General features: G+C 49.7%; 1 protein-coding gene and 1 pseudogene across 5 annotated transcripts in view; one reads left to right on the top strand and one right to left on the bottom strand.

The window, feature by feature from the left end:
- The window catches only part of DGCR2 (DiGeorge syndrome critical region gene 2), a 73,454-nt gene that overhangs the window by 11,578 nt on the left and 37,621 nt on the right, over positions 1-24,255 (bottom strand). For 2 of the 5 annotated variants that reach the window (XM_037067421.1, XM_037067423.1), the window contains 5 exons: positions 11,345-11,470; positions 9,018-9,237; positions 7,316-7,395; positions 5,968-6,144; positions 4,261-4,464 (listed from right to left, as the gene is read on the bottom strand). In XM_037067421.1, coding sequence (XP_036923316.1) covers positions 4,261-4,464; positions 5,968-6,144; positions 7,316-7,395; positions 9,018-9,237; positions 11,345-11,470 — 807 coding nt within the window. The remainder of the gene's footprint in view (positions 1-4,260; positions 4,465-5,967; positions 6,145-7,315; positions 7,396-9,017; positions 9,238-11,344; positions 11,471-24,255) is intronic. The other 3 variants (XM_037067422.1, XM_037067424.1, XM_037067425.1) reach the window with 2 other exon arrangements.
- LOC119001863 (40S ribosomal protein S3a-like) lies at positions 14,363-19,538 on the top strand (annotated as a pseudogene).

Genomic DNA, 24,255 nt, shown 5'->3' with positions numbered 1-24,255 from the left:
CAAGGTAGGAACTGAGGCCAGATGCTGCTAATGCTGAACCTGGGGCTGCTTAGCAAGAGGCATGAAGCATGCTGAAGCCAGAGGCTGCTTGCTTGTGGTGTGTGGATCTGAGATTGTAGCAATGAACCGAGACACGCCATTTGTATGGAAAGCCACTAGGAATGGTGTGGGTAGGCCTGCAAGTTGGACAAAGCAGGGTCTCAGGGGGTCCCCAGGTTGGTGGAGACTCAGAGTGGCACCAGCCTGCTAGCTCTGTGTGGAGAGGGCACAGAGAAGGAAGAGCCACCTCTGCCAGCACTTCTGCCTGGGAGAGAGCTGCCCCTCCAGTCCCTGCCCCCAAACCAGACAATTCATTTTGTCCCCATTTATCCCCAGCACCTTCTGAATGCCTGCCGCAGTGATGGAGCTCAGAGTCAAAGTAAGTCTGTGCGAGCCCCTGCAAAGGAAGGCTGGGGACTCCAGCAGCCCTCCACCTCACTCAGCTGCAAATCCGCTGGTTTTCACAGCCAGCAGTTACGGGGACTTCTCTTCCTGGCACTAGAAGCCTGGGCTGGGGAGCCTGGTGTGGGCAAGAACCCTTGCTCCCCAGGAAAAACCTCCGAAGCTGAGATATCCCAATTTTTAACCACCACACGTGGCTGTGGGAGCAGGCCACTCAGTGTCTCTGCCCCTCCTGCCAGTCTTGACATGGCTTCTATAAATCCCTAGTCATAGGACTTCTGTGCAGCTAAGTTTCGGGCGGTTCCCCATTATGGTTAATCTCCAGTTTATCTGTAATGATGATATGGTTGTGGGAAAATAGGAGCACTGCATTTTCTTACTTTGCCATCTTGACCGGAAGCCCCCAACTAGTAACTTGTTTTCTTATTACTGAGTCTTTCGAGTTCTTTTATATACTTTGAACGCAATACCCTTTGTCTGATTTGTGTTTTACAAATATTTTTCCTTAGTGGCTTATCTTTTCATTTCCTTAAATATCTTTCAAAGAATAAAAATTTTCAATTTTACCGAAGTCTAATTTATCAGGTTTTTAAAAACTATTTTATTTATTTTTAGAGAGAGGGACGGAAAGGAGAAAGAGTGGGAGAGAAACATCAATGTGTGGTTGCCTCCCATGTGTCCCCCACTGGGGACCTGGCCCGCAACCCAGGCATGTGCCCTGACCGGGAATTGAATCTGCGACCCTTTGCTTCACAGGCCCGTGCTCAATCCACTGAGCCACACCAGCCAGGGCTCAGTTTTTCTTTTGAGGGCCATACTTTTGATGGTGTATCTAAAAATGTTGCCTCTGTACCTGTCAGGTAAGAACTGACCATGTAAGTGTGGCCACACTTCCACACTCTCTGTACTGTTTCACTGATCTGTGTGTCCACTCTTTTGTGAATACCACACTATTTTGATTGCTATGACCATACAGTAATTTTAAACCAGGTATCGTGAAACCAACCTTGCTCTTTTTTTTTTTTAAGATTTTATTTATTTATTTTTAGAGAGAGAAGAAGAGAAGGAAAATGAGATATCAATGTGTGGCTGCCTTTCATGGGGACCTGACCTGCAACCCAGGCATGTGCCCTGACTGGGAATCAAACTGGTGACCCTTTGGTTTGCAGCCCACTCTTAATCCGCTGAGCTACACTAGCCAGGGCAGTATTGTTCTTTTTAAAAATCTGTCTGGCTGCCCTGGCTGTTGTGGCTCACTGGATTGAGCACAGGCCTATGAACCAAAATGTCACAGGTTTGATTCCCAGTCAGAGCACATGCCTGGGTTGCAGGCAGGGTCCCCAATAGGGGGCGTGTGAGAAGTGACCACACATTGATGTTTCTCCCCCCACCTTCTCCTCTCTCTAAAAATAAATAATAAAATCTTTAAAAAATGCTTGGCTTTTCTCATTCTTAAACTCCTATGGAAAGGCAAGGGAATCAACTTGTCAATGTCTACGAAAAGCACGCTGGCGTTTGGTTGGGGTGGCACTGAACCTACAAATGACGTGGGGAGAGTTCACCTCCTAATGACACTGTCTTCTGATCCAAGACTATGGAATCTCTCTCTTATTTACGTCTTTGATTTTGGTCATCAGTGTTTTATTGTTTGTGGCATAGAGACAGAGCACATACTTTATAAGATTTATATCAAAGTATTTTATGCTTTTTGGTGCTACTGAAACAATACTCTTTTTAAAATTTCAATTTCCAATTGTTTGTAGGTAGAACAGGGTAGGGCAAAAGGAGGTTACGGATGTTTGTATGAAAATATTAGTAATAATACAAGAATAAAATGTGCTTTGCACACTCACAACTATAAACCTGCATTAGCCCCATCCTGTATACGTAAATACAATGGGTTTTTGTATATTGGCCTTGTATCTGGACATTCTGCTAAACACAGTTACTAGTTTCCTGTAGATCCTCTGGGATTGTCTCTGCAAACAATCATGTTGTTACAAAGAGAGGTCATTTCCTCCCTTCCTTCCTGATCTGGATGCCTTTCCATTTTCTGGTACTACCCTTGATATCCTGTACAACTCTGGACAGAGCAGTAAGAGCAGACACTCCTGCTTTGTTAGAATGGACACTGTCCCGGTGTCCCCAGCATTGGTGTGGTGGCAGTATCTCCCCCTGGGGCAGTGCGGGCACTTCCCAGGCGAAGGCACTCAACCGGAGAGGCTGTCAGGAGCCTGCAGAAGCAAGGCTGAAGCAAGGGGCAAGGGGCAGGGGCAGGCCTTGGCTGAGCTGCTCTGGCTACACAGGGAAGTGGCCTGCAGCAGCTCTGGGCTTGCCCAGATGCCCGAGGGTCNTTACAAAGAGAGGTCATTTCCTCCCTTCCTTCCTGATCTGGATGCCTTTCCATTTTCTGGTACTACCCTTGATATCCTGTACAACTCTGGACAGAGCAGTAAGAGCAGACACTCCTGCTTTGTTAGAATGGACACTGTCCCAGTGTCCCCAGCATTGGTGTGGTGGCAGTATCTCCCCCTGGGGCAGTGCGGGCACTTCCCAGGTGAAGGCACTCAACCGGAGAGGCTGTCAGGAGCCTGCAGAAGCAAGGCTGAAGCAAGGGGCAAGGGGCAGGGGCAGGCCCTGGCTGAGCTGCTCTGGCTACACAGGGAAGTGGCCTGCAGCAGCTCTGGGCTTGCCCAGATGCCCGAGGGTCCTGCTCAGGGGTCCAGAGATGGAAGAGCTCCCCAGGCCACACATGCTTATACAACACATGCCTGGTCCCACATGGCCTCTGCCTTCTCCGCAGCCAGCTGGGCGCCTCTGACAGGGCCACCCCCTCCTGCTGAGCCCAAGGCAGCCTCTGACACTGCCCTGCCCTTTTGCCAGCGGCCTCCCTCGTGTGCAAGGACACAGACAACTCTCTACTCGGGAAGAGTTCTGGTTGTGGCCCTCCTGCGCCAGTTCCAGTTCTCACTGAACCAGCCCCTCTTCCACAGGGACCCCACCCACGCTGCTTTTCGGTCAAGTTTGTGAGTACAGGGCCTTCCACATTCTCTGCCCACTCTTGCACTGTGGCAGCCAAGGAAGAAAACAAATTCATGCTTTTGATTTACATTTCTCCTGAGATCATGAATTCATACAGAGATGCCAACCGCACTGGTGTGGAGAACCCACAGTGCCCTGTATGAAGTCTGATGTGTCCTAATGGCCCTGCAGAGCAGAAGCCCCGCTTGCTGCTCTTTTTTTAGAAGTGGAAAGAATGTTCCTCAGAGACCACATGGCTGCAGAGTGTGTACCTGCAAGGCGCCACCTAGTGGGGGATTTTATCATGAAACTGAGGGTAATGATTTATTACTTTTCTTACAGATTCTAACAGTAAAAACTGATGACTGTAAGCAATGAAAACTGTCATTACCCACCACATCACCATACTGAGAACAGAAAGGACTCAAATGGGGACGTAGGTTGGAAGTCTTGCTCTTAGTCTTAAAATAAGAGGAGAAAGACAGGCCTGAAGACATCAGTAACAGTTGATTTGGGAACATACAGCCACATTCAAGTTCATCAGTGAATGAGTGATACCTGTTACCTGAGAGCCGACCTGCAAGGCAGCAGTTAGCGGAGGCCAGGTTGTGTGAGACACGTGCTGGTTGGAGTGTTTGCCCATCACGGCTGGTGAGATGGCTGTGTGTGCAAACGCTGCCACTGGGCTACACCACGCGTAGGAAGCTCTCACAAGTCCCCGCCACTGAGGAAGCAGCAGGTCACGCAGCCTCTGGCCCCGCATGGGGAGGCTGACTTGTGACCCACCATCGGTCTCACCTGGGTCCAGGCACATGAACTTGCAGCACTCCTTGGGGTCCTTGCGGTACTGCTGGCAGCCCTGTGGCCGTTCGCAGAGGGCGGCCACGCACATCTCCGGCTCCCCGCGATGGCAGGTGCAGCTCAGACACGGGTCATCGCCCTTGGGGGTGAAGTAGAGCCCTTCATCCACCACGTTGTCCTTGATGTCGACACATGTTTGACCTGCAGTGGCACACACACACACACACACGTGTCACCAGCAGAACCAGCTCTGACTCACCCCACAAACGTGACAACAGAGGGGCTGGCAGTCAGCCAGAAAGGCCTCCCATTAGTGGTCGTTGAAGAGGTCACTGCAGCACTCTGCTAGGCCGAAGCACACCTGCCAGGGCGCCCCTGGCCATGAGCCTGGACAGCTGGGACGGAGGAGGACACCAGGTGCCAGGGGAAGGCACACGGAAGGGCCTGCTTTCAAGGTGCCTAAGCAGTTTACTTAAAAAACAAAAAAAATTTTTTAAATTTATTTTTAGAGAGAGGAGAAGAGAGGAAGAGGGAGGGAAACACCCGATCAGTTGCCTCTTACCACCAACCAGGGACCTGGCCCACAACCCATGCATATGCCCTGACTGGGAATCGAACCAGTGACCTCTCAGTTTGCAGGATGGTACCCAACCCACTGGTCTGCGCTAGTCAGGGTTAAGCAGTTTACTTTGTGAGTTCCTCAGTGCTAAGATGTAGCTGCTACATGTATTAACCATTTAAAAATCAAAATGTGTCTTAAAACTCTTAAAAATTTATTTACTTATAGAGAGTGGAGAAGGGAGGGAGAGAGAGGAACGTCGATCGGCTGCCTCTGGTATGCATCCTGACCTGACCAGGGACCAACCCTGCAACCCAGGCATGTGCCCTGACCAGGAGTCCAATCAGGGACCTTTTGTTTTGTGGGACAATGCCCAACCAACTGGGCCACACTAGTCAGGGCAAAATCAGAATGTTTTTGAATGAGCTGCCCAAGCAGCTGCTGGTACTACCCAGGAAGATGGCCCACTCAGCCTACTACTGAGACACGGCTGGTGAACTGTGTGGAGTGGACCAGGACTGGACTTAGAGGGATGACTGTGGCCAGAGTTGGGGGTGCGCTGAGAACTGGGAGCCTCGAGCTGGCAAACATGGCAGATTGCCTGGAAAAGGGACTAAGGCGAGGTGGAGGTGGTCTCCAAAGGGATGCATGTTCAGTGAAACACAAAGGGACAGGAAACAGAAGTCGGCTCTAATCTCTGAATAGGGTAGGGGAGCCTACAAATACTCTTCAGAAACCCCACATCCGCTGGTCTGTGCCTCACTGAAGACTGGAGTCAAACCTACGTTAACTCATGCAGTCAGGAAATTCCAGGCCAGGAAACTCACGTAACACCGCTCTCTGCTAGACCAGAGAGGAAAGAATGGGGAGACATAACCATTGTCCAGGTCACGGAACTGAGGAGCAGGCCAGCCAGGCTCATCCCAGCCTTGGGCCCAGCCCAGGCTCCAGCCCTCACCCTCAAGGCACCTTACTGCCCCCCAGAGGAAGTTGTGAGCCAGGCACAGCGCGCCTGCTGCCCCCGCTATAAAACGGGTGTGTCCACTCAAGGTCAACATCAAGGATCAGAAGTGAGAAGACCATGATCTCACAGGAAGCACTGTTCCTTACAGCTCACTAAAGGAGTCCTGGTCAAGGTGGCTTACTTCTTTTACAAAGAAACGAAGACTTCTCATAGCAGTTCTCGGCGTGCCAGCTGTGCAAGTCGTGGTGGCGGAGGGTGGGGAAGTGGAAGCTGTGGAGCTGGGCACAGAGGATGCTGTCGCTTTCAGACATGGCCGAGGTGAGTTTGGGGTCTGGGGGCAGGAACACCTTTGAGGAACCTGTGGGGGAGACAAAAGGGAGGGCCATTTCAACATAATGTCAACATCCCAACCATGGGCAGTCTGTGTGGGGACCAAGGCCCCCTAAATGGGACCATCAATCAGAGCTCACGGACCACCAAGCAGAGTTCATTCCCAGTCTCCTTTAGCTTCACTGAACACAGGTGTGGGCACCGGGCCGACAGAGGCCACAGTCCCGTGGAGTCAGGGCCCGAGTACATGGGCAAACCGTGCTGGACTGAGAGCCAGAGGAAGACTGTGCTTGGCCGGGGGTGTTGAAAGGTACTGGGGGCTGGCCTGGCTAGGCTGCTTCCTTCTGCACTGCACTGGAATGAGCCCTGGGCCGGGTAGCAGTAGCCCAGCGAGGGCTGCAGTGGAAATAAACATGACCCGTGGGAAGGTCAGGCATCCCTGCGGCTGAAGAGGAGGGCCATGAGAGTGATGGAAGGGGAGAGCAGAGGGTACTGCGGGCCTCGGTGAGGACAGTGCCTTTCTGGGAGGAGAGTCACAGATGGCTGGGGACAGAGGAGTAGAGGACCCTTAGGTAGCCATGTGAGGAGATGGGGGTGGGGTGGGTGGGGTGGCAGCAAGGAGGCCAAGCTGGCGGTGGTGGCCACAGCATTGTAGGTGAGTGACAGCAGACCTGGTGGCTGCGATCTGACAACGAGAGAGGAGATTCCGGATGTGTCTGAGAGGGTGGGAGGGATGAGAGGAGACAGGGAGGGCCCCACGCCTGGGGCCCGAGCAGATCCCTGTTTTAACATTAGCTACCTGACAGTGCTCCTTTCAGCTTCACTGGTCCTAGAAAGCTTGTCCTCCCCTCCCCGGCGCATGCCAGCTACGCACTTTGTACGCTCCTCTTTACCTCTAACTGAAGTCTTCAACGGTAAAGGAGGCTGGTCGGTCTAGAGATCTGGCCAACTGAGGGTTCCAGAAAGAACTCAGCCTGAAGAGGGGCCTGACCCTGGAGCGCCTGCCCACTGTCACCGCCCTCCCCTGACGCAGGGCCCACTCCTCTCTGTGCCCCCCTGAACCAGGAACCCCTACAGGCCGGGCACCTCTGATGAGAGGGGTGGAAGGAGGAGAGGGGACCCTAGCAGCACACCACATCTGGGATGGTAGACCCTGATTTCAAACTCAACAATGCTTCTGAAAAATCACAAAGGCTTACCTTTGAACGCTGCCACCTCCCAGTGACCCTCTAAGGAGCGGTTCTGGCCGGTGACGACATACTGGTAGCCAACCCACAGCCTGCGAGAGGGCAGAAATGCAGAGTGCCTCAGCACGACAGCAGGGTAGCGGCCACCGACGGTGCACGAGCGTACTGCAATAGCTACACTGACTGACCACTACAGTACTGAACCTCTCCGGTACTAACAATGTTTAAGTTTTTGATACTTCATTTAATAAAATACATTAGAATGGTAAACAATAAAAAATTTTCAGAAAAAATTTTATCTTGAGTAACTCCTGCCAAGACCGTCCTCATTCACTGACCCGATAAAGCTTTCACATTTGAGGCAGGACCAACCCTGTTCGAGGTGGACAGAGAGCCCTGGGAGCACAGCTCTGTGAATACACTGAAGGGAGAGAACAGCACCCTCTAATGGAGGGAATCTCACGGTACGTGAATTAATCTCAACAAAAACAAAAGCCCTGTGAGCGCACATTACAGTGGGGTGAAAGCTCGCTCACGGCCCCCTGCTGGGTCACCTGCTTGGACCCAGCTCGCCCAGGCCCGCGGCTGCTGCTGAGCACCTCAGAGCACTGCGGGCCCGGTGTGTGCAGACCCACTCGACTGCCACAGCCACCTGTGAGTGTGCGCCCCTCACCCCCGCCTTCGGCAGGTCCACTGCCACCGTGGGGAGCCCTAGCAGGGTGCCACTCTGCCCCTTCGGCCTACTGCCACACCCATGCCCACCTTGAGGAGACAGAGGGCTTCCCCACTCACAGGGCTGAGCCCTCCTGGTTTATCATAAACTTACAACCACCCTATGAGCTGGGACTTATTCTTCTCACTTTTCAGCTGCAGAAGAAAAACAGCATGGTCTCCCAGTTTGCCGTTCCGTGGCTATGATGGTAGAGCTCAAGCCCAGCTCTGGTCTTACAAAGAAGGCTGCGTTCATCTGACATAGTCACCTCATTCCTGTGGCAGCAGGGCAGCCTGTCCCAACGCTGGGAGGGAGCGCAGGGTCTGGGACCCCTGCGACTCACACTCCTGCCCCCAGCAGTGTGGATGGGGCAGCAGGAGGCCTGTCCCCACGACCTGGAGGCTGGGAGATGCCAGCGGTCAGCCAGTTTCCACACTCTTCCTCAGTGCTGCAGAGCCTGGGGGTCAAGGGCCCGGCTCTGGAGCCAGACTGGGTGGGAAGCCAGCACAGCCCAGTGAGTGTGCACCCACAGTCACGTCCTGCTCCACCTGCCTCTGCCTTCTCACCCAGTGGCCTCTGTGGTTTCTGGGAGGACTGAGCCCATGGAAAGCACTGAGCAAAGCCCACCTCCTCAGCAGAGACCACTGCCTGCCTGTGCACCCCCTGCGCCAGGCCCACAAAAGCCCAGTCAGTAGCCCCTCTTGACGTGGGCTGGGTCCCCTTGCAGGTGAGCAGCAGCAGCTGAACCTACAGAGGAGGACCAACTAAAGGGACTGGCCCAAGGCGACACAAGGTGGCAGCCCATCTCTGCCCTCCCAAGACCTCCCACCCCATCTCAATGCCCACTCCACACCCTGGGTCTCTGTTTCCAGGGGGGCAGCGCTCTTCACCCATTTGCTGGCTGCTGGTTCAGCCTTAGGCCTGCCACAGTGACCAAAAGGCCATGTGCTTGGTGGACGACGAACTGACCCTCAAGCCCCTCATTCCCCACCCAGGACTTACTTGTGCTGGTCCTGCCAAGCAAAACTCCGCTCCGGCTGGTCCCATTCCTGAGCCAGGACGAAACGCAGCTCCTGGTCGGTGGAGAAGGTGGCGAGGGAGCCGTTGACGCGCTGGCAGGTCTGCGCGGCGTCCCAGTAGTTCTCCCCACTCAGGTAGACCCTATAGCAGCTGGCGGTCCCTTCATAGTGGTGCCACCCTGTCGGGCACTTCCCTAGGAAACATGAAGGACGGGGGGATTGACCCCCAAAATTAGGATCCTCACTCCAGAACAAAATTATACATGCTGCTCAGAAATCACTCTAGAGAAATGGGGAAACTGTGGCTCAAGAGGAAAAGCTCTGCCTCTAAGACACACACTAGGTGGAACACTTGCTTCTCTAAGACACAGACGTAAGCAAAGGTCCAAGCACATCCAGTGAATCCTCCCATTTCTATAAGGTCTTTAATTTACTCGGTAGTAAAGACTGGCTGCCGAATTCCTTCGATAAAGTAGATTTCATTCTCTGAATAAGTCTGGCTGACCAGGTGGCAGAGCAGCCCACACCAGCCCCCTGCCCACGGCCCCCTCACTGCCCCAAGGCTGGCTCTCTGAGTCTACCCCTCAGCCCTCCTTCTCCGCTCACACGGGTGCTGGCCCGCACTCTCCTAAAACAGGAGCTCAGGAGATCAGAGCTGGGGGGGGGGCCACTGAGATGGCGGACCAACTCCTGCCTTCCACAGATGAGAAAACGGGGCCCTGGCGGTTCCACGGTGGGTGAAAGCCAGCTACCAGGCGCACCCACCCCAGGGGCGCCAAGGCTCCAGGACACACGGCTGGCCATGGGTAAGGGCGGCAACCTGTCCTACAGGATCTGAACCTTCAAACGGTGGGGAACCACCTCCTAACTATGAGTACACTGAGGAAGGGTAACAATTTTTTTTAACAAAGCCAGTTAGTAAAATACAGTTTTTTTTAAATGTAGCTACGTCATGTGGAACTAGTAAAACTTCTTAAAGCTCATGTTTTTATTATTTAGAGCATGTGTGTGTGACTTACAGACAATGGGACCGAGATGACAAGAGAGGAAAGGTACCTCTAGCCCCCGAGCCAAGAAGACATGCCCCAGCACGGCTGCAGTGCCGACAGCGGGAGGGCCTGCTCACATGTGATGGAGCGCACAGGGAGGCTGTCACCGGAGACAGGAGCCAGCCCTCAGGACCATGGAGCAGGGGAAAGGGAGGTGTGTGGTGCGTGTGAGCACCAGGGGATCACCAGGCCTTTCACTGCATGTTTTGTAAGCCTCTACCACCACGTTGTGTTTAACCTGCCACAACCCCCACACGTGGGTGCCATCCTGTCTCCAGATTAGAGGTGGGGTCACTGAGGTGTGCAGAGGCCAAGCATCTCGCCTGGTGAGCGTCAGCTTGGGGTTCTATTTTGCCTCCTCACCCACATCCTGGGATGAGTCCAGAGGAAGTCCCCTGGGGACAGAAGCCAATGAATGGGGACAAGGGAGGGAGGGAACATCTGTGTTTGCCTTTTGAGCTTTGTGGAATTATTGCCCAGGTGAGCATTACCTCTTTGGAAGAAAGCAGTAAGTGAGGAACAGAAAGTGCACGGGGGCTGAAAGTCATGCTTCCATGGGCTGCCTTGCTGGCCAAGTGGCCTGCCAGGGCCAACTCCTCCCTCACCAGGCTTGCACTAGGCCCCTGTGAGAACCCAGAGTTCTCAGCTACGGGTGTCAAAGGTCCCCAGCACTGAGCGTCTGTGTGGTCAGGAGTGACAGGACCACCCAGCACCCAGGCCCAGCATCACCTCACATCAGCTCCTCCTGTCCTGGCGAGTCGCTGCTCATCATACCTACCACGCATGGCATCGTGCCTACGCATGTCTGTTGGCTGTGGTTTTTCTGCCTTCCAACCTTCCTCAATCTTGTTACATCCCTTTAAAATCTTAATGTCATAGGGAACCTGTGAGCAGTCACTTCAAAAAAAATGTTTATAAACACTGGTAGAGCCTTCCCACGCCACCAGCTGTACCTAGTTTCTTGGAGCCTGTTTCCATCTACAGAAGGGCTCTGCAGCCTTATTCTGAAAGGCGGCTGTCTTGTGAAAATAAGCAGCCTGGCACTGGAGCCCAGGCTGGCATCAAGGCCTCCCCATTCTCAGCCCGGATGGGTGGGTCATGGCACAGCCTCTTAGCAAAGGAGGAAGATGCCCAAACTCCTTCAAGGGCTGTTTTAAAAGACACCCCCACACCCTCTGCACAGCCAAGGGGCACCAGGGCAGCCAGGGACCACATGGGCTTGTGGGGCTTTGGTCATAAACAGGGCAGGTCTGCAACTTACTGCTGAAGCGGACAGGCTGCGCCACATTCACTGCGTGGAAATGCGTGGGGTCACCACCTCGGGCCCGTCCCTGCCTCGAATCCACAGCCTCCTTCCCATGGTAAGGACGTGAGTCCCCGGTCACTTCTGGAAGCAAAAAAGAGAAGTGGCTGTAAGCCCTGTTCCCACAGCAGTGCGGCCAAACGACCAGACGTGTGTGTGACTCACACTCCCTTTATTCAAGTTTTCTTAAGAGCTCCACGAAACATCACTGTTTGCATCAAACAGGCCGCAAGCGTGTCTTATTAAAACTACCCCTCAGCAGTCTTCATTTTTTCACTGCTACTGTGAAGTGAGGTCTTCCCCTCTCTAATGGCTGCCCCTGGCATAGCACAGGGTCAGCCGTTCCTGCTGACTCTCCCTCGGGAGCTCTGAGCCACACGGAGGTTTATTCCAGACCCTCGGCTGTCCTCCCACCCCCGGACTTCCCAGGAGCCTCCCGTTAGCACCAAGGGGGAACTGCTGTGTATGGCCCTCTCAGCACTGGGCCTTGGCACACTGCTGCCAGGCTCCCTGTGCCTGGCACAGGCCCTGTGTGCAGCAGGCCTTGAGGCCTGGTTGGCAGTGTTAGCAGGAAGCTGAAGATGAGGAAGAATTCTACTTTTATGTATCGTGGTTTAAGAGTAACTTGCAGGGCGGTCCTTCCAGTCTCTCTCTGGGCTTCTCTAACCCCCTGAGGGGAAGAGCCAGAGGCAATGTCCCTCCTGAGCCACCCTCCTTCCCACGCTGCCTGCACAGGCTGCCTTGGTGCACAGCAGGGGTGACCTGGTGCAAGGCCCAGGCAGTGACAAGCTGGGTCTACACCGCTACACATGGACAGAACCACAGACAGAACCACAGACAGAACCACACAGAGCCCTCCGTGTGCATGGCTGGCCTGAGGGCAAAGGATACGAAGGCGTGGTTTGGTTTGGCTTGGCAAGGGGCGTGGCAGGGCATGGGGGACAGTGGTGAATTAAGGGCAAGGGGTTGCAGGGTAGGGTGGTGTCCCATAAACCCAACCTCCCTGACTCTGTGGCTGGCAATTAGCCCCACTGACTAAAGCTTCACTAGCCATCTGCTTCTGCTAGTCACAGGCTCTAACAACTGCTTTTATTTCATAATCTATTTTTCTCATTATAATATACCAATTATTCAATGTGAAATACTTGAAAAATATGCAGGTTTGAAAAGAAAAAACATATTAACCATTTCTATGTCAGGTCTGCCCTTCAGTCTCATTTTTTCTACATAAATCTTTAAAAATATTGGGATCACATCAAACATTCTACTTTAGGGTTTGCTTTGTAAGCTTAAGACTACAAATAGCCCTGGCTGGCATAGCTCAGTGGACTGAGCACAGGCCTGCGAATCAGAGGGTCGCCAGTTCAATTCCCAGTCAGGGCACATGCCTGAGTTGCAGGCCAGGTCCCCCACTAGGGGGCATGCAAGAGGAACACATTGATGTTTCTCCCTTTCTTTCTCCTTCCCTTCCCATCTGTCTAAAAATAAAATAAATAAAATCTTTAAAATATAAATAAAGTGGCAATAGTTAAAAAAAAGTCTAGGTTGTTTGCATTCTTCTATTACTCTGCAAAGGAATTACCTGTGCAGAACTGTTAGTGCCTCATTGCTTCCTTCTGAGACCTGGGCAGCTACGAGCCCTACCAGATTTGGTTCTCTTCCTCGCTAAGTATTCGGGAGAGTATTTCCAGCTTCATCTCAGGCCCTGTGATGGGAATCAGGTGCCATTTGATTGTGAATCATTCTAACATATGTAATGTCCTACCACTGTCAGACACGCTCAACACAATGCAGAGACCTCAAAGGAGAAGCATCTTTAAGGCTTTTGGAGTCACCTCACCACCAACGCAACCACCTCATTTGCTGCTTCCCCTGCAGAAGGTGCCTGAGGCTGCTCCCATCCATCGCCCAGCCCCAGGGGCCAGCCCCTCTCCCTAGGACTGGATGCCCCACGCACACGTCCTGAACACATTGCTCCTGGGCAGAGACGGACAACTCAGGCCCAGGGACAGCACCACAAAGCCCTCTTCCCCCCTTCCCCAGGCAGGAGGAGGATCAGGAAGGTCCACACTGGCCTTCTGAGGGAAAGTGGACTTGAATGAGGGAAGCAGACAGAAGGGCTTCCCAGCAGAGGGCACGGCTGGGGCACAAGTAAGCATGTCTGGGACAGGCTTAAGGACAAGCCTAGGTGTAGCAGAAGCTACGCCTACATTTCACATCTCCCTCCTGTCTACTCAAATGAGCAAGACCTGTGATTCCACTTTACGTGCTAGCCTCTTTCCCAGACCAAGAACAGCCTCTGTCTGGGACAAGCCACGATGCTCGCAGAGACGCAGAGGGACCAGAACAGTGACTCCCAACCTTTTCCACCTCACGACATGGACCTAATTACCAAAAATCCGTGGCGCACACAAAAATGGATTTTTTGCCAGCCTGACCAAAAAGTGTGATTTTGATTCATTCACAAGGGATGGCCACTGTTGTAGAGACTGTTGTCATTTGTATTCGACAATCTAAGGGAAAAGACGTCCCTGACTAAATAGTTAGGTACTGCATGTTTTAAGAATTCTTGTGGCACACCAGGTGAAAAACCGCCAATCTAGGACAGAGGGGCAAGAGAAAGAAAGGTAACAGAGTGTTCTGAGGGTGACGTGGGTACTGAACGCTGCCAGGCAGCCCGGATGCCAACTCTGCGGGGGTGGGGGGGTGGAGCCATCTGCAGCATGGTGGGGGGGTGACAGGTGAGATGGTTAAGGCCTGGTGGTGATGGAAGGAGTTTACTTTGTGCTGAGCAAGCTTCTCTTGCGCTTTGGGGGGCAAGTTGGGCCCTTCTCTTTTCCGTCACTTCTCTTCCTATACCAATGTCCGCATCTACCCACTCACCACTCACTCACTCTGCCCCTTAAATGCCGCCGACGAAACCTGCCAGCACAGACATAGACCTTTGTCAGCAAGCGGAAGGGGTTTGCCAAGGAGATGGTGCTGACAACGGACAAGGGGTTTCCAAGTGTGCTGGAGAAGCAGGAGACGGAGGCAGCTGGGGAGGAGGCAGAGCAAGGGTCAGCACACTTAGAGACCCCGACAACCACCTCTGACCATCAGGAATTTGCTTCTGAGACCCAGACAGTGCTTCACCACTAGGGGAGGGCGCCAGCTCTGCAGACACCCCAAGCAGCCTTCCCTCTCGTGCTGTCCCTCTCTACCTCAGTGTGCCAGGCACTGTCCCAGGCACGGGGAACACAGCAGTGGGCAGGGAACAACAGTGGGTGATCCTGTTGCCCCTCAGAGACAAGACACGCCCTCCTCTTCCATCCAGCAATTGGCTGTGACTGGGAATGAGGCTGGGACAGCTGAGTCCAAGTGCGTAACCCAACCCCAAGCCCACGTATGAAGTCCTGCCATTGGTGCTCTTCTCTCTTCAGATGTCCTCACCAGGACTTCAGAGCAGCTCCAGCTACCAAAGACTGAGTGGGAGCCCACAGAAGGAGATGTGAAGCAACGAGAAGCCTGCATGGCTGACCTGCTCCTGGAGAAGAGGAGGAAAGGGAAACGTTCTACCGGTGGGAAGGCAGACTCAGTGCTGGGAGACCGGCCCCAGAGCAGCAGTGGAACATCCGGAGGTGGGCGCCCCTCCTCCTCCAAGTCCACAGGTCCTGAGCCCCCCACTTCACGGCTTGGCCACCTGGCCCTCTGGGCAGCCACCTCCTCTCCTGGCTTTCAGCTCCACCGGGGCACCAGGCTTTCTGCTTTCCCAGCACACACCTCAAAGGAAAGCTGGGGGCTGCTCAAGAGCCTTAAGTCCAATAGGGAAACTGAGTCAGGGTAGGGGGTGGCATGCAAGGAAAAGACAGAACGTGGTTCTGATTTGTGTTTCTAGGACTTGTCCAAAGCAGGCAGAGCCTCTCCAGCACTCTGGGCTGTCAGAACACACAGCATTTCCTTGCCTGACACCCAAAAGGGTTTAGAATCGTGGTCAAAAACCAGGTGTTACCTGGTAAATCCATTAACACCTGTTACCAGGGCAGGATTTCGGACATGCAAAAGCCCCCAAAATATGAAATCCCTAATGGTACGTCTATGTCATACCTGTTCTTTAAACCGATGCTTTTTCCTCCCAGCTAGGACCACGGTGGCCTCGCTAGTGAGAGTGTCGCTGAGGCTCTGGGTGTGCTGGCCCAGGGGCCGCCATCTCTGTTTCTGTTCTACCAGAGTTTTGAGACCTGCGCTTCTGAAACACCAACGTGAGCGCTTCTGTTCTCCCACTTCACTCCCCACGGGGACACACATAACACAACACAGAGCATCACTGCACAAAGTCGGCCCTGGAAGCTCCAAAGCCTGCCTCCCTTCTACTGCTTCTGGGTCCACAAATGTCTCCAGCACAAGTTCACAGAGGGAGTGGCTTGTCTTCTGTTACTGCCAGTGACAAGACCTGAAGCCACCAGATAGTCCTATGACACTCAAGCTGTGGCCTTGGGTCTCAACTGCCAGCCGAGATACGGCAGAGACAGACTGACCTGGGTAGGATAGCCCGCCACATTCACCACAAGATTAAATAGAAAGCCCTGCTGACCCTCATCCCAGCCCCGTCCCGAACTGTTTCCCAGAGCCAGCTATTTCCCTTCACCTCTTGTGATGTGCCCACTGCCTTGTGCCAGCGTGGGCAACGGTTTAGCTCACACAGGCTCTCACCCCCCCAACAGGGGAGAATCAATTTCATAATCAAAGGAGAATAACGTAATACTGTATCTTCACGTGTGAGCCAAACAGGATACTAAGGCTATTTAGTACCTTAAATAATTGATAATTGATAACTGAATCGTTAATTCTCTAACAATTTTCTTCCCTCCCCCAGAGTTAATATTTGCATCAATTTTTAAATTTACTTGGTTTTCTGTATAGCTACCATTATTTTTTTTAGCTGCTATATAGTAGATAACAGGGCATAGCAATAAATGAGTTAAACACTCAAAAAAAAAATACCGCATCAGAGTCTCCCACTCCGCCTTGTTTCTAGAAAGCCTCTCCTGTGCCCCACCTTCTAGCACCAGAGCGAATGGGCTGCCTTCTGCGCTAGAGGATGGCTGGAGTCCCGGGGTCAGTCGTTTGCTGTCCCCCTGTTCCGGGACCCTGTTTTCTGGACCCCGGCCATCTCGTTTCTTGCTTTACTCTCACAAGGACCACACTTTCCTATGAAAGGGCAGAGCAACTTTATGTGTCTGTCCAGATCCGGAAACTCCTGAAAGTTGAAGCTTCTAGTTAAAGATATCATATTGAACAAACGTATTTATTAACCTCTAGTCTCTCCTGAAACTCATTAAAACAACAGTAGCAGGACTTTTTAAAAGGCACATAGTCCAGAAGACAAACAGAACATGGAAGAGGATGACAAAGCTCTAAAAACTAGAAAACAGAGGACGGAGTGGTAACTAACTTAGAGGAGGTGCCACACCTTGTAATTTGCCTGGGGACAATGCCTGTTTATGCTGCTGTCCTAATATCCTATTCTAAAGTTTTTAGTATTTGTCAGTCTCAAAACTGTATTATTTTAGAAGTATCACTCTAAACCTATGTGAGCCCAAAAAGCTAACGCCTAGGTCCACAGCTGCTAAAGTGGCAAAGTAAGGAATCTGGTAACATTTCGCAAAAGTACAGATGCACTGACCCAGCAACTTAACATTGAAGAATTTACAATGAAGATGTATCTCCAATAATCTGGGGGGCGGGGCACAGGCATGCACAAGGTTATTTACTGTGGCATTATACTTAACTGGAAAGTAATGAGCCCACAGAATACTGGTTAAATAAAGCATGATACATCCGTAAGATGGAGTATAACATAGCTGTAAAAAAGAATTTAAAAGATTCTATGAATAAAGTGACTTCGATAACATTCTGTTAAATTGAAAGAGGAAAAAAATCACAGTGCAGAGAGTACACACCATAAAATACCCATTTATGTAAGAAAAGGGCAAAAAAAAAAGTAAAGTACGCGTATTTTCTTACTTTTGTGATAATTTTTTAAAAAGCAAAACCAAAAACTCAGGAAAGATAAGCCAGAAACTATTCAAAATACCTACAGGAAGCAAGTGGGAACAGAGTAAAGGGACAGGAAACAGAATTTCTAAGAATATGCTTTTACATGGTTATGATTTTTGAATCTTGCCATGAGACTGTTGACTGTAAAGAGGTGAATTTGATGGCATATGAATTTGTATTTCAATACCAAAGTCAAAGTAAGTTAAAGTAACAAGATGAGGAGGCAGTCCTAAAACTGGGTACGAAGACAATCAAATGTTAACACAACCCAACAGAAGAAAAGAGGCTGAATCTTAATGACTCCTGACTAGAGAACAGACTACACACCCTCCATGGGAAACAGCCTAACAACATAAAGAAGTGAAAAGAAGTCCCGGACTTGACCTAGCAGATCTGTTCTTGGTAGTAGTATAAGAATAGTAATTCCAAAACTTTTTAATGTATATTTTAGAAATGGTCAAATGAGTACAGTTATAGAGGATACTGGAAACCAGGGTTCTTACATGGGAAAGAGAGATGCAAACACGAGACGGATGGAGAGGCAGAACTGTAGTGTAGATCGGAATCGGAACTGGAGGTAGCAATAAGCATGAACTTAATATTTTTAAAAAAGGTTTTCTAGCTATATCCAATGAAAGTGCCTAGAAGCAATGATACCCAAACTAACTCTGAGCACAGCTGACACCCAGATCTTGGTTTCTAAATACCACCCCTCACTGAAAGGAACAGGCCTCCTTAGAAAAATGGCTGCCTCCAGGCCTGGAGCAGGAAAAGTACAAGGTGAGCCTGGAACACCTTGTAGTGCCATAAAACTGGAAAGCTCTTTGTAGGTAATATCATTTACTATGAATCATCAGTAAAACACTCGGGAGTAAGGCTGTTTGACAACGCCTAGAATACCACGCCAGATTTATTCAGTACTTGTTTCACAGATTACTCTTCATTTCAAAAGGGGAAAAACATTTACAGTAATAAAGGCATACCTTAGCTCAACCAAATGATCAAGTTTAACACCACCAATAATGGGACAAACTGACTCAAGTGTCCCCTGATGGGATTTGTGACCTGCTTAAAAAGTCTGAAGCACCAAGGAGGTTGGGCAAGAATAAGCACCTTGCGAAAGGTGGCCAAAGGGGAGCCAAGGAGAGAGTGGCTGACCCATTTTCTAAGAAAGACTGGTGTGATGGGAAAGCACCAGCTACGTTCAGTGTAAGAAACACTGGAAAAACACAAGTCACGAGAACTCAAGGAACCAGAATCACATCGGATGGTCTCAAGGGCTGAGTTTTTGAAGTGGGCCTGGCTGACGTGCAGAATGCTGAAGCTGCGTTTAGAAAACTCACGCTAATTACTGAGGATGTGCTGGGCAAAAACTGCCTGACTCACTTCCATGGCACGAATCTTACCTGTGACAAGATGTGCTCTGTGGTCTAAAAATGGAAGACCCGCCTTGGCCAGTGGCTCAGTTGGTTGGAGTGTCATCCCATATGCCAAAAGGTTGTGGGTTTGATCCCTGATTAGGGCACATATGGGAGGCAACTGATTGATGCTTCTCTCTCACAACAACGTAGCTGTGTCTCTCTCTTTCCCTTCCTTTACCTCTAAAAACCAATAAACATACCCTCAGGCAAGAATTTAAGAAAACAACAAAACCCAGCAGACCATGACTGAAGCCCATGCTGATGTCAAGACTACAATGGTTATTTACTTCATCTATTCTGTGCTGGTTTTACTAAAAACACAACAATTAGATTCAGAAGACCTCTCTTGTGCGGCATCCACAGGCCCGCCAAATCCAGATTCATGGAAATCATGACCTGAGAGGTACAAAGAACTTGAAAGAAGGGGTCAGTAAACTGGTTCCAGAGAGCACTGGGAAAGGCAGAGAAGAGACCTGCCAATATGTTCATCCGTTCCATAATGTCTTCGTTAGAAAAGTCAAAATGCTGAAGAAGCCCAAGTTTGAATTGGAAAACTCACAGAGCTCCATGGTGAAGGTCACGGTTCTGTAAGAGCTACTGGGGCTGAGACAGGTACTAAAGTTGAACGAGCTGATGGATGTGAGCCCCCAGTCCAAGAATCTGTTTAAATTTCAGACATTTAATGGTGACAAATGAAAAATCCCATCTATGATGTTTTTTTTTAAAGATTTTATTTGTTTATTTATCTTTAGAGGGGAAGGAGAGAGGGAGAGAAACATCAATGTATGGTTGCCTTTTGTGCGTCCCCTGCTGGGAGTTAGCCTGCAAGGAACTGGCCTGCAACCCAGGCATGTGCCCTGACTGGGAATTGAACCGCGATCGTCTGGTTCGCAGGCCCGCGCTCACCATCTATGATGTTTTAAAAAAAAGTCTCAACTAAACTAATCATGAGTAAATAGACAAGTCAAAACTGAAAGACATTCTACAAAACTGGCCTGGACTCTTCAAATATGTCAGTGATGTGTACGATCAATTAAAAGAAAAAAAGGCAGGACGCTTCTTGATTAAAGAACAAAGCAAGATGGCGAGAACATACGATATGTCACATTTGTATAAATCCTGGTTTCAGAGAAACAAAACAAAAACCAGAGCTTGTAAAAAACATTTTGGGGGGTACAATTTTAGAAATTTCAATATGGGCAATATATATAATATAACAGTGTAGTGAGTTTTTTCCCATGTGAATGTATATTGTGATTATCACAGGACTGTCCTCCTGTGATAGACGACAGATGCTGTAAGACTGTTTGTAAAATGTCATGTCAGTAACACATTCTCAGTGGGTTCAGGAGGAAAACCTATATAGAGAAGGCAATTGTGGCCAAATGCTATCCGTTGGTGAATGCAGGTAAAGGCTGTGTGAGCATTCATGGTACTATTCCTGTAGCTTTTCTGCAGACCTGAGATTTCTCACATTAAAATTCAGGGGAGAAGAGAGCTTACACGCCCAGACTCAGATCCCATCCTCTGTGCTTGGTGTGGTCAGGCAACCCTCCCCTCCCCCAACTCTAGCAAAATATGGGTGAGTTACTGATGAGGAGGTAAAAGAGGTGTTGCTGGGCTGTGGGGTAAGTTCAGCTGAAAGTCAGAGTTCTGCATTTGGAGATGGGAGGGCAGACTCCCAGCTCCTTCTCTACTAAGCTCCTAGAACCCACGCCTCCAAGCAGAATGAGCATTCCTCTCCGGGAAAATCTGGCTAGCCCAAGAAAAAGGTCCAAACGGGGAGAAGATACCTGATGGAGACAGTCCTGTTGGCTCACCCTCCAGGGGGGCCCCCCCGCGAGCTTCCAGCGCTCCCCTGTATGCAGCAGACAGGCCAGGACTACCCACCTGAGGGAAGTCTTCAAATGAGATAGGGAGAGACCAAGACCATGAAGGAAAACAGCATATAAGAAACAAGGACAGACAGATGAAAAGTTAAACAAACACACCATTAACATCCTCAAAGCGGGACTATATTGTACCCACAGAACAAGACAACAACCCCCCAAAGAAAAAGCTCTCTTGAAAATAAATGCGAACATGACAGCAAAAATAAAAGCTCCTTAAAAGATGTGGTGCAAGTAGAAACTTCCTAAAAAGTAAAACAAAAACACAAAGAGATGGCAAACTGGAGAGACTAAAAAAACTGAACAGTAGTGCCACAGCTCCCATGTCCAATAACAGAAGTTCTAGAAACAGAGACTAAATACACGGAGGAGAAAACAAAAACAAAAACTAGTGGTTTCTTTCCCTAAGCTGAAAGGCAAGCATTTTCAAAATAAAAGGTCCATTTAGTGGCCAGCACAATGTACCAAAATTAAAATTTCCAGGGAGAAAGAAACAGATTATGTACCTTCGAAGAACCATCAACAATGTTGGGAGCTTGTAAAAGATGGAGGAAGATCTTCAGAACTATAGGGAAAAGGATTTCTAGCTTATAGTCCTAAAACTCAGCCCAATCTATCACGTGTGAGGGTAACATAAAGGCATTTTCAAACAAGGAATGAAAACCTTTTGTCTCCTGTGTTCCTTTTCTGCAGAAGGAATCAAAGGAGGCAGTACCCCACTTAAATGCAGGAATAATCCAAAACAGAAACCACAAAAGAGAGAGAGACATAGGGAGAAGCCGGATTCCCCCGTGCTGATGGTGAAGGGAGCGCCCGAGAGGCAGCTGGGACAGTAGGCAGCAGGCCCTGCCAGCACTTGCCCTGACCAGCAGAGCCAGAGGTCTCCAGAAGAGAAGGGTACAGAGCGACTCTGGCAGAATCTGTGATAGAGCTACAACCGGGCAGGGGTGGGGATCGGGGATTGGGACAGAGGTCCTGCTAAGGAGATCTTAACTGGCAGTTGCTTAAAAAGTTAAACATAGGACCCTGGCTGGTGTAGCTCAGTGGATTGAGCACGGGCCTGTGAACCACACGATCGCGGTTCGATTCCCAGTCAGGGCACATGCCTGGGTTGCAGGCTGGTCCCCTGCAGGCCAACTCCCAGCAGGGGACGCACAAAAGGCAACCGTACATTGATGTTTCTCTCCTTCTCTCCTCTTCCCCTCTGAAGATAAATAAAAACTTAAAAAAAAAAAGTTAAACAACATGCCCTGGCTGGTGTGGCTGGTGTGGCTGAGTGGATTGAGCGAGGGCCTGCGAACCAGAGTATTGCAGTTCGATTCCCAGTCGGAGCACATGCCTGGGTTGCAGGCCAGTTCCCGGTGGGGGACACATGAGAGGCAGCCATGCATTGATGTTTCTCTCCCTCTCTCCTTCCCTTCCCCTCTAAAGATAAATAAATAAAAATTAAAAAACAAAAACAAAAGTTAAACAACATGACCCAGAATTTCTACTCCTCCATACTTGCCCAAGAGAAAGGAAAGCGCATGTCCCGTCAAAAACGTGTACACCGATGTTCATGCCGCTTTACTGACAAAGGGGAAGCAAAGGAAATACCCGGCAAACAACAAATGGTTAAGCGAAATGTGTTATCCGCAGAAGGGAATATTTGGTGAGGAAAAGGAATAAATCCACTGACGCATGGATGAACCTCAAAAACATTATGCTAAGTGAAAGAAGCCAGAAGCAAGAGAACACAAATTATATGATTCATTTTATATGAGGGGTCCAGAAAAGCAATTCTGTACGAGACAGAAAACAGACAAGGAGGTCTGTTTGGGGACCGGGGGAGGGAACAGGGAGCACCTGCAAATGGACACAGGGAACCCTTGAGGGTACTGAAAGTGTTCTAAAATTACTGTGCGGACAGCTGCAGAATTCAGTTCATTTGTCAAAAACCACTGACTTGGACACTTTTAAAACCAGTGAATCTTATGGTACAGAAATTATTTCAATAAAGCTGTTAAAAGTTGAAAGACTAACGGGACACACAAGTTTTGTTTTTTAAGTACATAATAGGTTTAAATAAAAGTAAAACAAAAAGGAAATGGCATGGGTGAGCCATAAAAACATTATGCTAAGTGAAAGAAGCCACACACAAAAGACCATGCGGTGTGTGACTTCACTTCTGTGAAATGCACAGAAGAGGCAAATCCACAGAGACCGAGGTAGATCAGTGGTTGCCCAGGGCTTAGGCTTGGCAAGAAATGGAGAGTGCTTGCTCATCGTTTTGGGGTGACAACAATGTTCTAAAATTAATTGTGGTGATGGCTACACAACTCTGTGAATATTCTAAAAACCACTATGTAATGGCGCCTCCCTATGAACACAGGACTGCCCAGTCCTTTCCCCAAGGTCAGGGGAGCCTGACATTGCAAGTGCCACTGTGGACCCCTGGCTCCTCACCAGTAGTGTCTCCTTTGTTTGGGACCTCACCCCATGCATCTCTTCATCCGGCTGCTGATTCATGTGCTCTAACACCCTCTGTAGTAAGTCAGCAATCTAGAAATCAGGAAAGGCGTTGTCCTGATTCCTGTGAGCCATTCTGACAGATTAACTGAGCACAAGGAGGGGATCTCTGAAACCTCCAATCTACGGCTGGTGGGTCAGAAGCACAGGTCAGAGAGCCTGGGCTTGTGGTTGGTGCCATGAAAACGTCCCATCTTTTTAAAAAATTATTTATTTATTTCAGAGGGGAAGGGAAGGAGAGAAATATCAACGTATGGTTGCCTCTCATGTGTCCCCTGCTGGGAACTGGCCTGCAAACCAGGCATGTGCCCTGACTGGGAATCGAACCGCGATTGTGTGGTTCGCAGGCCCACACTCAATCCACTGAGCTACACCAGCCAGGGCGCAAAACGTCCCATTTTGATGAACGCTTTTTCTGCATTTAGATGGTCGTGTGGTGTCCTCCATCCAACCCCAATAATCTGTTATTCTTTTACTGTGGTATGTATATTGATTTGGGTGTATTGGATCATCCTTGTATTACAAGAAGTGCATTTGGTCATGGTGTACATAATCCTTTTAATGTGCTCTTCAATTCTCTTTGCTTGGATTGTCTGGGATTTTTACATCAGTGTTCATGAGATACTGGCCTTTAATTTTCCTTTGGCAGGTCCTGTCTCTAGGAATTTGTCCATTTCGTCTAGGTTATCCAATTTTTTTTTAGGTTATCCAATTTGTTGATACACAATTCTTCAAATATTTTTACAGTCCTTTTCATTTTTACAAAACCGCTAGTAATGTCCCAACTTAGTTATCTGGGTGTTCTCTCTTTAGTCAATCTAGCTAAAGGTTTGTCAATTTTGTTGATTTTTGGTTTTATTGACTTTTTCTCAACTGTTTTCCTTCCTCTATCTTCTGCTACCTTTGGGTTTAGTTGTTTATATATATATATATATATATATATATATATATATATATATATATATATTATAGATTATAACATTAAAGTTGTTATATACCCCCCAACAGATGC

Source organism: Sturnira hondurensis, unplaced genomic scaffold (assembly GCF_014824575.4).
Source record: "Sturnira hondurensis isolate 20B ecotype Veracruz unplaced genomic scaffold, ASM1482457v3 Scaffold0017254, whole genome shotgun sequence".
In the NCBI taxonomy this organism is placed as follows: domain Eukaryota; kingdom Metazoa; phylum Chordata; class Mammalia; order Chiroptera; family Phyllostomidae; genus Sturnira; species Sturnira hondurensis.
This window is presented reverse-complemented; position numbering and strand designations above follow the sequence as displayed.